Source organism: Elephas maximus, chromosome 26, assembly GCF_024166365.1.
Source record: "Elephas maximus indicus isolate mEleMax1 chromosome 26, mEleMax1 primary haplotype, whole genome shotgun sequence".
NCBI lineage: Eukaryota > Metazoa > Chordata > Mammalia > Proboscidea > Elephantidae > Elephas > Elephas maximus.
Window position 1 is genome coordinate 1,020,153 of NC_064844.1, and position 13,097 is coordinate 1,033,249.

Sequence of the window (13,097 nt, forward strand, 5' to 3'; positions counted from 1 at the left end):
TCTCCTCTGTCCTGTAGAGTCACTATGAGTCGGAATCAACTCGACGGCATACAGCACCATGTTATAAAACTGAATATTCCTTTTCAAGTTGACTTTGCCTCATGTTTTCAGTCTGTGGATGAAACTCCAGGAAAGCTTTAGAATGGCAAAAGGCAATCTGGGCAAAATATACATAGGTGGCAGAGAATTTTGAGTCATGTAGTTTTTTCAGTAGCTTTGTTGCTTCATATGGTTTTCCTGTTTCCTTCATAGATGTTCCAGCGTTTGTGTATCCATGTGATTCAGAGGCTGAGACCTGTGCACGCGCACCTCTACCTACAGCCAGGAGTGGAAGATGGGTAAGAACGCCCAGGAAAGTGCGTGCGTGAGCTTTCCGATAACCTGCCTACAGAGCACTACAGAGCACTTTTAAATACCGTTCTGAGATATTCAGGCTCTTCTCTTTGAAGATATCTCCAATAATGCAAGTCATGACAGGAAGTCTTTTCTTTTTTAAATTGTGTTTTCAAAATCATCTACAAATAACTTCATGACTTAGTTTTTCTGTTTTGTTTTAATTTACCCAGTCACAATAATTTGAATCAAACATATTACCAATATTATTGCTACTGGTTTTCATTACGACAAAGATAAAAGAGGTAAATGCAGGTTTTAAAAAAAATTTCTCAGACAGCGTCTTCAGCAGAATTCATACGTTCCCTAAGATTATATTAAATTGTGTTTTCAGGTCAGATGACATGGATGCCTCAGTAGAAGATATTGGTGGTCGTTCATGTGTCACTCGATTTGTGAGAACTCTGTTATTAATAATGGAACATGGTGTAAAACCTCACAGTAAACATCTTACAGAATATTTTGCCTTTCTTTATGAATTTGCCAAAATGGGTGAAGAAGAGGTGAGACTGTATCTCGTTTATTTCATGAATTATGTACCTGTTTTCAATACTTAGGACTTGAAACTATTTTTATTTTATATTTTTAAATCAGTATTTTTTATTTTTAGAGCCAGTTTTTGCTTTCATTACAAGCCATATCTACAATGGTACATTTTTACATGGGAACCAAAGGGCCTGAAAATGTAAGTACAATTCTGCATTGTATCGGGAACTATAGAAGTTCTGTTTTCAATTGTTTGTAATCACGGAAAGTCATTAGATATTCCGCACAAACCAAGCCTGTACCATTGAGTTGATTCCAACTCATAGTGACCCTATAGGTCAGAGCCGCATAGGTTCTCCAAGGAGTACCTGGTGGATTCGAACTACCAACCTTTTGGTTAACAGCCGAGCTCTTAACCACTGCACCAGCAGGACTCTGATTATATATTAGGACTCTTTTAAATCCCTTCTAGCCCTGATGTTAGATGTTAAGGACCTAAGGTTGTTTAATGTTTTTAATATAATTTTAATACACAGAGCAAGAGAAGAAACAGTCAAGCAATAAATTTCACCAGCAGGACACTAGTAGGACACTGGCAGGACACTGAAACAGAGCAGATAAACTTTGGCCGAGGGGCCATCTACTTTGTGGTCCTAGCAGCAGCGCGTTGTCTTGCTGACTATTTTTGGCATTCCCATGATCGTATTTTTTAAGCCCTTTGCTGTTAAGTTTGTTGGAATCTTCTAAAAATTCAAGTAGCTGATCTGTTCATAATATAGGAGTTTTACGTAACTTTCGTGTTGTCCGTAACGACCAGCACTGGATTGCATCGACTTAAACCTGTCTCCCTTAATTCTTACAGTAACCCCAAGAATAAGTACCGTTTTTATCTCTGTTTAACATTCAAGGAGCATGAGGCTTAGAGAACCTCGCTTGTTCTGGATCTACAGGGAGTTGAGCTTTGTCTCTTGGTCTGTCAGATTCCAAGCTAAAACGCAACCACTGTGCTCCAGCATTTCACAGAAATGAAATTTTCCAATTCCAGCCAACAAGGCTGCCCACTTACACTGCTTGTCTTTTGTTTAGTTAGGTTATAAAATCTCTTTAGTCTCTTGAGTTTCAAAGCACGAGTGAATACCTGTTTGAAATACCTACTATTTGTATTTTTTGGAAACTGTAAATAAGGATTCCTTCTTTTGTGTAACTAGCATTTTTATTATATAGGAAATACTGTTTTATCATACATAACTTTTGATCCTGGTTTGTCTTTCAAGGAATTTGATTATAAGTGAAGTTGTTAAAGGATTTAACCTTCTTAGGGGAGATAGCCACAATATCGAGAATCACTGTTTTTACAGTTGTACCCAGTTAGTCTAAATGCTCCTAAATGTGGTGTAGACGGTTTGCAGTCAGGCCTCTGAGTGGCTGTTTTCCATGGTCTTTGCTCCTACCACCAGCTACCTGGACAGCTAAATAAAACAGTCCAGTTATTTGTGCTCAAGATGAGACCAGAATCCATACCACACTGAAAATGAATTTTGTCCCCTTCTAGCCTCAGGTTGAAGTGTTATCGGAAGAGGAAGGGGAGGAAGAGGAGGAGGAAGAAGACATTCTCTCTCTGGCAGAAGAAAAGTACAGACCAGCCGCACTTGAGAAAATGATAGCGTTAGTTGCGCTTCTGGTTGAACAGTCTCGCTCGGAAAGGTAAAATGTTTTAATATTCAGAATGCTAAAGCATGTTTGATTTTATTGCTTTTACATAATTGTCTTAGCACTCTTAATTCAGTAGCTCTTATCACTAATTCCTTAAAAATAATAGCACCCCGTTCATCAACTCTTGTGGCTTAAGTACAAAGCTTATTTTACCTCAGTCATGTTAGAGAGGTACATTGAAGAAATTTATAGTAAAGTATCCAGCAAAATTTCATATACATTTACCTTTAACCCAACAACCCCACTTTTAGGATTCTGCCCTAAAAACATGTTGCCAAAAATTCAGAAGGATGTGTGTGCAGATCTGTTCATTGAAGCGGTATCTGTAAAAGCAAACGGCTGGAAACAAACCAACTGCCTGTCAAACAGGACATCCAGTCAGTAGAGGGCTGTACAGCTGGGGGAACACAAAAAGGAAATATGGAATATGTCTGTACTACCCGGGAGAGATCTCTAAAGACATAATTAAACACTAAGAAGGCATAATTAAACGATGAAATAAGCAGACCTAACGTTACCTAATGGTTTCACTTCAGACGGTCTGGTATTTCCACGTTCAGCTGCTGAGCCAGTGTGCTGTAACTACTGCCTTAAGAGAAGCAAACAGAGTTTCCATTGTTTGTTTTCCGGTTACTGGGGACTGCCACACTCAGTCCCTGATTTCTTCACCGTGGCTTATACCTTTATTATACAGTTAAGATCAAGCATAACATTTTTGGACTATTTTTGTACACATTAGCAGGAGACTAAAGTAAATGAACAAAATGAAAGAAGATGAACAGATGTAATGTGGGAGGATGGGTGAATGAGGCCGAAATTCAGTTTTGGAAATGGCACAAGACTTGCACGGTATATGCATGGGCGTGCTATGCCAGAACGGTTTTACTTACGTTTCCCACATTGTATGTGTGGTCACGTTGTTAACCTGGGGGCATTATTTGCAAAAAAATACAGTGTTCAGCTGACAGCCTAGCCACCAGAGAATTACTGGAAGTGGTTTTAAAACACATTAGTTTAACTGTAAATTCCTAGTGAAGTTTACATGAAGGACAAAACAAACTGCAAAATTATCCTAAACTTTTTAATAATCATATTATTAGAAATAAATTGGAATTATTTTGAAACTTTTATATGTATATTATAGAATAAAGCAAGTAAGTAAATGTTAATGTCATTAGAAACCCAAGATTTTCAGCAAAAAGGAAAAAGATTCAAGTATAAAGTTTGTTTTTTTTTTTTAAGTTATAAGGTTTTTACATAACTTCTTTATAACTAAATTTGAATCAGATTATTGATATGAGATAGTGCTGTGGCTGCTAACCAAAAGGTCGGCAGTTCGAATCTACCAGGCGCTTCTTGGAAACGCAGTAGGGCAGCTCTGCTCTGTCCTGCAGGGTCGCTATGAGTCGGAATCAACTCGACGGCAGTGGGTTTGGGTTTTTTTGATTAGATATCACTTAACCACTAAAAGAACCAGAATTCCTTGGAGAAATGGCCGAATTTAGGTCTGGAGTAGGAAATAAGGGAGCCTGGGAACATGTTGTTCTGGAAAACAGATAGGCTGTCAGACACTGTTGAGGTTGTTCTGACACGACTCGAGCCGATTTGTGGAGATCCTGCTGGTTACAGGTTGGACAATGTGAGCATCAGTCATTGCGATAATAACTGCAGTGGACTGATTCATGTCCAAGATGTTTAAATCCATGAGCTCATAATGATACCTAAAAACAAAATTAAAAAAAAATTACTGGCAGCCTTTGGAGGCTCCGAGGGAGCGGGTCATTATTTTGAAAACAGATAAATAAAGGAGCACGAGCATGCATTTATCCTTCCCGTAAGAATACACCTCATGACAACCAAATGGTAGGTGAGGGGACATTTTCCGTCATAGAAGCATTTGAACCAATAAATGAGTAAGGAACGCACCCCCAGATGAAATAACGAATCTAGGCAGTGATCATCACTGGCTGATAACATTACAAAAAGAGACAACCCCTCATTGTGCTCCTCCTGGTGAAAGTGCTACCTATGAAACATTCCTGATAAAAAGGTTAAACCCAGATCTGATCAAACCTGTAGATCTAACTACCAGTTTGCAGGAAATATGGACAGAGAAACATGTGAAATCAACACAATAAGGGTACAGTCAGCAAAATACAGAATGCGGCAACTCTATAGGGTAAACAACCTGCTTTCTCCAATAGATAAAATGCAAGATAAAAGCAAAGTGTGAGGGGAAACCAATAGGTTAATCGATTTAAGAGACATCAGTGAATTACAGCATAGGGACCTTATTTGGATCCTGATGCAAATAAGTTAAAAAACTCTTTTTTAGGAACTTGGTGAAATTTGTACACCGATTATTGTATCATAGTAACGAACTGTTGGCTTAGTTTTGTTAATAGTACTATGGTTATGTTTCTGAAATTTATATGTTAGAGATACATACTGAGATATTTAAAACAAAATGTGGTATCTGGAATTTGCTTCACAGTAATCCAGGAGGAATGTATTGAGTAGGTTGCTGTTGTGTGCCACGGAGTCAGTGCCTACTCATAGCAACCCCATGTGACAGAGTAGACGTGCCCCACTGGGTTTTCCTGGCTGTAATTTTTATGGATGCAGATTGCCAGGTTTTTCTTTCACAGAGCTTCTGGGTGGCTTCGAACTGCCAACCTTTTGGTTGGCAGCTGAGCACTTAACTGTGGTGCCACCAGGGCCCCTTCTTGAGTAGGTAGAGGGTGCAGATGAAACCAGACTGGCCATGAGTCAGTAAATTTGAAGCCGAGTGTTGGAATACTTCCACTCCTTCATTTTTGTTGGTGTCTGAAATTTCCGATAATAATATGTTGAAAAAGAAGGATGTAAATTTAAACTGGGAGGTAGAACTCTAATAATTTTTTAACAGTCCGTTTGGTTTTGAAGGGTTTCATGTCACACACACACACAAAAAAAACTCTCCAAGTAAAATTAGACCTATCATAGTGTTACCAGGGTCCCTAGGTGATGCAGAAGGTTAACCGGCACGGCTGCTAACCAGAAAGTTAGAGGTTCAAGTCCACCCAGAGGTGCCTCAGAAAAAAGGCCTAGGATGATCTGCCTCTGGAATATCGACCGTTGGAAACCCTCTGGAGCACTGGTCCACCCTGACACACATGGGGCCGCCAAGAGTGAGGATTAACTCGGCAGCAGCTGGTTTAGTGTTACCATAACATACCAAAATACTGACTCAGTTAAAAAGAAAGAAAGTGGATTTAGGCTTCCGTGTATCCACTGTGGAATCTCAAACTGCCTGGAAGATGTCCAGCAGGCAAGTCTAGCTAGCAGGACATCACTTTGTGATGGTGGTTTAGGTGCCGTTATAACTGAGCTGGCAGTTGTCGTGTGTGTTACAGTGTGTATAGCTGTGAGGTAGTACAGAGAGAAGAAAAACTTCTTTCAACCAGTGTTTTCTTTCAGGCATTTGACACTCTCACAGACCGATATGGCAGCACTAACAGGAGGCAAGGTAACACCGTCTCCCTATTAGACAATTTGATCTTCACAGAAATGTAACAGTTCTTAAATGAACAACTTCTGCTTTTAACAGGGATTTCCCTTCTTGTTTCAACACATTCGTGATGGCATCAACATACGGCAGACTTGCAATCTGATTTTCAGCCTCTGTCGATACAATAATCGACTTGCAGAACATGTAAGTGCTAAGACACAGTTTTGAAGATTTTTGGTAATTTTTAAAAGAATATTCTGAAAATCTCCTTTTTCTGTTTTAGATCGTGTCAATGCTTTTCACGTCAATAGCAAAGCTGACTCCTGAGGTATGTGGACATTCGTTAATTCGTGTGCTGTAAACTACCGGTGCTGATGGCACTTTCACGTGAACCTTTCTAATGATTCTTGAAGAAAATTATCAAGGTTTTTCTCATAATATGTTTTAAGTGTATAACTTGAATATAACAAATTAAGTCTTCATGTCTTGTTAACACAAATAAAAATGTAAATTTACATGTAAGTGGAATATATCAGGGTGCCACCTAGATGCTGAGCTTTAAAGTAAATAGTTGGGCTTGAAGCATATATCGTCTGTGCCTGAGAAAAAAAGTATAGTAGCCAGAGCTCTGCAAAAGGTTGACATGTTGTTGTCAGGGGCCATCAAGTTCATTTTCAACTCATAGCGACCCTGCGTAACAGAGTAGAGGTGCCCCAGTAACAAAGTAGAGGTGCCCCATAGGTTTTCCTAGGCTGTGATCTTTTCAGGAGCAGATTGCCAGGTCTTCCTCCCAGAGAACCACTGGGTGAGTTCGAACCACCAACCTTTTGGTTAGCAGCCGGGCGCTTAAATGTTGTGCCACTAGGACTCCTTAAAGATTGAGTAATATATGGAAAATAGAATACAGTATTGTACAAAATTAAGTGTTTTTGCAAAATGGAAATGTTACAGCTACTTTAACAATATGATTCCGACTCACAGCGACCCTATAGGACAGAATAGAACTGCTCCATTGAGTTTCCAAGGAGTGCCTGGCGGATTTGAACTGCCGACAGCACTCTTTAACAATACTCAGGTTCAGTTATCCCTCAGGAAACTTTTCATCTGAGTTTTTCAGTAGAACATGAGTGACCCATTAACAAAAGTATTAATTTTTTTTCCAAATAAAATGTCCAAATCTGACATCAGAAGAAGACCGGTATTCTGTTGCATGTGACGCCCACATAATTGACTTTTATCCCGTAGCTAACCTGGCAGCTCAGCGGTGGTTTAGGTTCATCTGCAGGAGTGCCGAGCTCTGCTAACTTAGCTCCAAACCTGAACCCACTGCCGTTGAGTTGATTTCCACTCCTAGTGATCCTATCTGACAGAGTAGAGCTGCCCCATGGTGTTCCCAAACCTGCAGATGTTTACAGAAGCAGACTGCCACATCTTTCTCCCCTGGAGCCCCTGATGGCTTCGAATCGCAGATCTTTTGATTGACAGCGTGTGATTGAACCAGTGTGCGACCAGGGCTCCTCACCTCGCACCGGAGATTTAAATGTGGTGTATGGAAGAATGACTGACTTAGAATCGACTTGACGGCAGTGGGTTTGATGTAGAAAAGGGTGTGTGTGTGTTTTCCACTGAAAGAGGTGTGTTCAGATAGGTCTGAATGCGCAGTGGTGTGTGTCTTGCAGGCAGCCAACCCTTTCTTTAAGTTGTTGACTATGCTCATGGAGTTTGCTGGTGGGCCTCCGGGAATGCCTCCCTTTGCATCTTACATTCTGCAGAGGATATGGGAGGTAAGTTTTTAGTATTTATATTATCATCACCATTTAAATACCAGTCTCGTCTTACTTAGATAACACAGAATGGTTTTAGTAAGTCACGAGTCTGGGGAAGAAGGGGAATTTTGGTTTAGAAGGTTTGGAGGAGAAAAGCTCCAGATACTTTAAAGACTTCCTGGTAGAGTTCAGCCAATCTGAGGTTCTCATTTCCCACCCTGAAAAAGGAGTCCATAAGGCAGTAGAAGCCGTAGAAACACCAGTAGATCAAGTGATTTATGCTGTTGACAGAAATGGTAGTGGAAGCGCCAACAACTTTCCGTCTTGCTGAGTTATGGCGAAGGTCACACAATTTTTTCTTAGTGTGTGTTGGCAAATCCTATCCTCTAGACCAGGGGTGGTGAATTTTTTCTTTGATGGGCCACACAGTATTTTAGACTTTACAGGTCACACATTTCTCTGTTACAACTACTGCCGTTTTAGCCTGAAAATAGCCATAGACAGTATGTAAATGAATAAATATGGCTGTGTTTCAGTAAAACTTAACAGGCAGTCACAGAATTTGGCCCCTGTTCTAGATTCCTAATTCCTTTTTCCCATGAAAAAAATCTCCAAGCTACTTTTCATTCTTACCTATAGTAATAGGTTGGGCATAGAATAAGAAAAGTAAAGATGAGAAACTTTAGAGAATTAAAAAAGTACTTTTAAATACATTTATAAACTTAACAAGACCTAAAAGTCATTTTATTCCCATACTTGTCCTTGGTTATTTTAGATTTATTTCACAAACTAATCTAATGACAAATTTTCCTAAAGAGTGCCTGTTGATAAATGTAAGTAGCCTTAGAAACTGGGGGGTGGGGAAAGACATGTATGAAACTTGTTTTAGACTCAGGTTTTCAAGAAGCCTATTTGTGAATGTTCAGTAGCACACACCAAAGGTGAATAAGAAAGGAACTGCTCAGTCAGTCAACTTTATATTCTTTTCTTGACCTTAAGCTCTTTTTATTTGTAGGTGATTGAATACAATCCTTCTCAGTGCCTGGATTGGTTGGCAGTGCAGACACCTCGAAATAAACTAGCACACAGCTGGGTCCTACAGAATATGGAAAACTGGGTCGAGAGGTTTCTTTTGGCTCACAATTATCCTAGAGTCAGGACCTGTAAGTCAAAAATTCAGAATTTAACAAATCGTTTGTTGTTGTTCCAAGTTTTGTTTTGTTATGTTTTGAAGGCAGCCATGATATGCCTGTTGTTGTATAATGCTAAGGCCCTCGGAGGTGTCCTTAAAGGCCAAGTTAACAGTATGTGGAAACTTAGGACAGTGCTTTACTTACAACACCTACAGTGTTAGGATAGAAAGCCGTGTTTTTCCTTGGGTGACATCACCATTTTTGTTTTCTTGCTTGATAGAGTGTCAGGGCAACTCTTGAGAAGGAAGGCCAACAGTAAAATAGTAATAAAGACATATATAACAAGCTGAGAGAATATTTGTTGAAATTATAAGCATCTTTATTGTACACAGGCCAGTAAGGGATAAACAAATCTTATACAAAAGGTTGTGGACAAATACTACAAATAGCTGTTTCACAAAACAGAAAATTGCTTGTAAATACATAGAATATGTTCAGTCTTGAGACTATTCAAAGAAATAATCAGAATAGGTTAATTTTTAAATTTTCTTTAATCGTTAAAAACATATTCCCAGCTTAGCGTTGTCTGCTGAGCAGGCCTAGAAGCAGTGACACCCTTGTAGCAACGAGCACATCTCGCACTCAGATCTTGGTTTCCAAACACCGGTCTTCAGCAAAAGAAATCACACCTCTCTGGAGAAATAGCTGAGTCTAGGGCTGGAGCAGGAAGTAGACAAGATGAGCCTCCTGCATCTTGTAGAGCCAGAAAGTAAGGAAGTGCTCATAGAGAAAGCAGTGGAGGTATGTCGAGGGGACACGGGGCCACCTGAAAGAATTCCCAGTGGCCAAAGGTGGAATAACTTTAGCAACAAAATACATAACATAGCGCTGGATTGTAACCTGAAGTATAAAATAAATATCCGTGAGTCCATACTGATATAAACGATTGAATAAATAAATGGGAAAGGTAAAACAAACCTCCATACAGAGCCAAAACCAAAAACCAAACCTGTTGTCAAGTGACTCTGTAGGACATAGTAGAACTGCCCTGTTGGGTTTCCAAGGAGCAGCTGGTGGATTCGAACTGCTGACCTGTTGGTTAGCAGCCGAATGTTTAACCACTGTGCCACCGGGGCTTCCCGTACAGAAGAGTGTCAAATAATTTATGTCAGTGCTCATCCCCAGAAGGTGGAGCTTAGTGACCAGCTTCCAAAGTGGAGAATATGGGGAAGAGGAGGGTAAATTTACAGTGGGGAAACCTGGCAAACAGGACCTCATCCAGGTGATTAAGGTTAACACCGTTGCTGATAAGTCATGTTGATAGCATACCCTTGATGTGGTAAGTGTGATGAGAACGCACTTTCCCTCTGTGCTCTCCCTCCCAAAAACTCATAACCTAATTATGAGAAAAACATCAAGCAGAATACCTGACCAGGACGCCTCAGAACTCTGAAGGTCATGAAAAACGAGGAAAGTCTGAGAACTGTCACAGACAAGAGGAGCCTAAGGAGACATGGAGGCTAAATATAATGTATCCTGTCTGGGCTCCTAGAGCAAAAGGAAAGGGCCTTAGTGCAAAACTCATGAAATGTAAATGAAGTGTGGAGTTTGGTGAACGGTAACGTGCCAGCCATGGCTCCTCAGTCACAACCAGTGCACCGTAGTAACAGAAGGTGTCAGCAGTGGGAGAGACGGGGCCAGAGGCATATGGGCTCTCCATTCTGCTCCAATGTAAAGGAGGAGGTTTTTTCTTTTTCTTTCTTCTTTTTTGTGGAGAAAAGCACCTTTCAGTGGAGAGGACACACAGATGGCTAGTTTTTCCTGCCTGTTTAGTTAGCCCACAGTGATGGTATATTTGTAAGCGCTGACACGTGTGCTGATTGGTATTCACATCCTGACTCCTGACCATAAAACAAAAAACTTACGCTGGGGAAAAAAAAGTTTTTAGCCAGTTGTTAACACCTAACATTCATGACAAAAACAAACCAAACCCATTGCTGTGGAGTCTGTCCCGACTCATAGCAGCTACAGGACAGAGTAGCGCTTCACCATACGGTTTCCAGGGAGCGCCTGGTGGATTCGACTGCCGACCTGTTGGTTAGCAGCCTTAGCTCTTCACCAGTATGCCACCAGGTTTTCCAAACTACAGCATAGGCTTGATAATATCTTTCAGGTATGTTGAAGGGGACATTCTTCCTAGTTGAGTGCAGGGTTAGCCTAGAAGATTTTTCAAAGTTAATGTTCTATGATTAGTGTATATATAATCTTAAATATTACAAAGTACTTTTATATTACCCATTACCATTACCCGTTGCTGTCAAGTCAACTCCAGCTCATAGCGACCCCATAGGACAGAGTAGAACTGCCCCATAGGGTTTCCGTGGTGTGCCTGGTGGATTTGAACTGCCAACCTATTGGTTAGCATCTGTAGCTCTTAACCACTACCTCACCAGGGTTTCCAGAGTTTTATACAGAAGAGCTCATTCTGTCTGCATGATAATCAAATTTAAGTATGTTTCACCATCATTCTTATTTTGTAAGTGAGAAAGAAAAGTAAGACCCAGAACATGAAATGATTTGACCAGAAAATCCTTTGGTAGGACCTCTTATTAAACCACACTGTTTTCTGGGAAGGAAGGAGGTGATAAAATGAGTGGGAAAATTACACATCTTGGGGTGGGGGAGACTAAGACAAAAAAGGTTTAAAAACTGACTCTGCTAATGCTATCGTTGTCACCACCTAAAAAATGATGACAGAGCTGAGGGCGTCGTCTCCATCACTGCTTGGAATCTCTCAGCACCAGTGGTGAAGCACAAAGATACTAGAAGACATGTTCCAGGTCCTTTGGTTTTATTCGTTTAAATTATTAAAGGGAAGAGTGGCCCTGTGTCTAGCGACTGCTCTTCGGTCTGTCTTTATCTTGTCAGGATCTGACAGTTCTGTTTTACATTTTATAGCTGCAGCTTACCTTCTGGTGTCCCTTATACCAAGCAATTCATTCCGCCAGATGTTCCGGTCAACGAGGTCTTTGCACATCCCGACCCGCGACCTTCCACTCAGCCCAGACACAACAGTAGTCCTGCATCAGGTCTACAATGTGCTCCTTGGTTTGCTCTCAAGAGCCAAACTTTACGTTGATGCTGCTGTCCATGGCACCACAAAGCTCGTGCCCTATTTTAGCTTTATGACTTACTGCTTAATTTCCAAAACTGAGAAGCTGATGTTTTCCACGTATTTCATGGATTTGTGGAACCTTTTCCAGCCTAAGCTTTCTGAGCCAGCAATAGCTACAAATCACAATAAACAGGCTTTACTTTCCTTTTGGTACAATGTGTGTGCCGACTGTCCAGAGAACATCCGCCTTATTGTCCAGAACCCAGTGGTAACCAAGAACATTGCCTTCAATTACATCCTTGCTGACCACGATGATCAGGACGTGGTGCTTTTTAACCGTGGGATGCTGCCTGCCTACTACGGCATCCTGAGGCTCTGCTGTGAGCAGTCACCTGCATTCACACGACAGCTGGCTTCTCACCAGAACATCCAGTGGGCCTTTAAGAACCTGACACCACATGCCAGCCAGTATCCTGGAGTGAGTAGAACGATAAGTCTTGTATCTGTAGCCTCAAATTGATGGGAAGTCCCTGTTTCAGTGCTGACAATGCAGACGTGTAATCTAAGCATTCTTCCTTAAACTTAGCACACGTTTGTTTTCCGGAATACACATGTGGAATGCTATGTTGTTACAAAGTTGATAAAGGTGTGGGTAATTTTTCTTACATTGAAGTTAAAAATTTTATTATCTCTAATAGAACTTACCTATTTTAATTTGTAGTTTTGTAAATGCATCTTTCATGTCTACCCAGTAAAAAGACAGGTTTGTGGTACAGCTTTAGGGAAATGGGTACTTGACTGTTTAAAAATGAGATATTCATTATCAAGATCTACATTGCTATGCTAAGACAACATTTTATCTTAAGATGGTAGTATTTCCTATTTTTTCTCAGTTGTGTCCAAATGAACGAAGTGGTTAAGAGGTCTATCAGAATACAAGCATATGCAGTCTGAATCTTCTCCCTTTTTTTCTATAGACTTATTTGCACATTTCATATTAA

The 13,097-nt window shown here is 40.4% G+C and overlaps 1 protein-coding gene across 3 annotated transcripts in view; it reads left to right on the forward strand.

Annotated features, from left to right (window-relative positions):
- Positions 1-13,097, forward strand: part of USP34 (ubiquitin specific peptidase 34) — a 251,301-nt gene that overhangs the window by 212,269 nt on the left and 25,935 nt on the right. For all 3 annotated transcript variants that reach the window (XM_049870361.1, XM_049870360.1, XM_049870359.1), the window contains exons 59-68: positions 253-338; positions 728-896; positions 1,004-1,078; positions 2,432-2,583; positions 6,052-6,100; positions 6,182-6,286; positions 6,366-6,410; positions 7,762-7,866; positions 8,864-9,011; positions 11,940-12,574. In XM_049870361.1, coding sequence (XP_049726318.1) covers positions 253-338; positions 728-896; positions 1,004-1,078; positions 2,432-2,583; positions 6,052-6,100; positions 6,182-6,286; positions 6,366-6,410; positions 7,762-7,866; positions 8,864-9,011; positions 11,940-12,574 — 1,569 coding nt within the window. The remainder of the gene's footprint in view (positions 1-252; positions 339-727; positions 897-1,003; positions 1,079-2,431; positions 2,584-6,051; positions 6,101-6,181; positions 6,287-6,365; positions 6,411-7,761; positions 7,867-8,863; positions 9,012-11,939; positions 12,575-13,097) is intronic.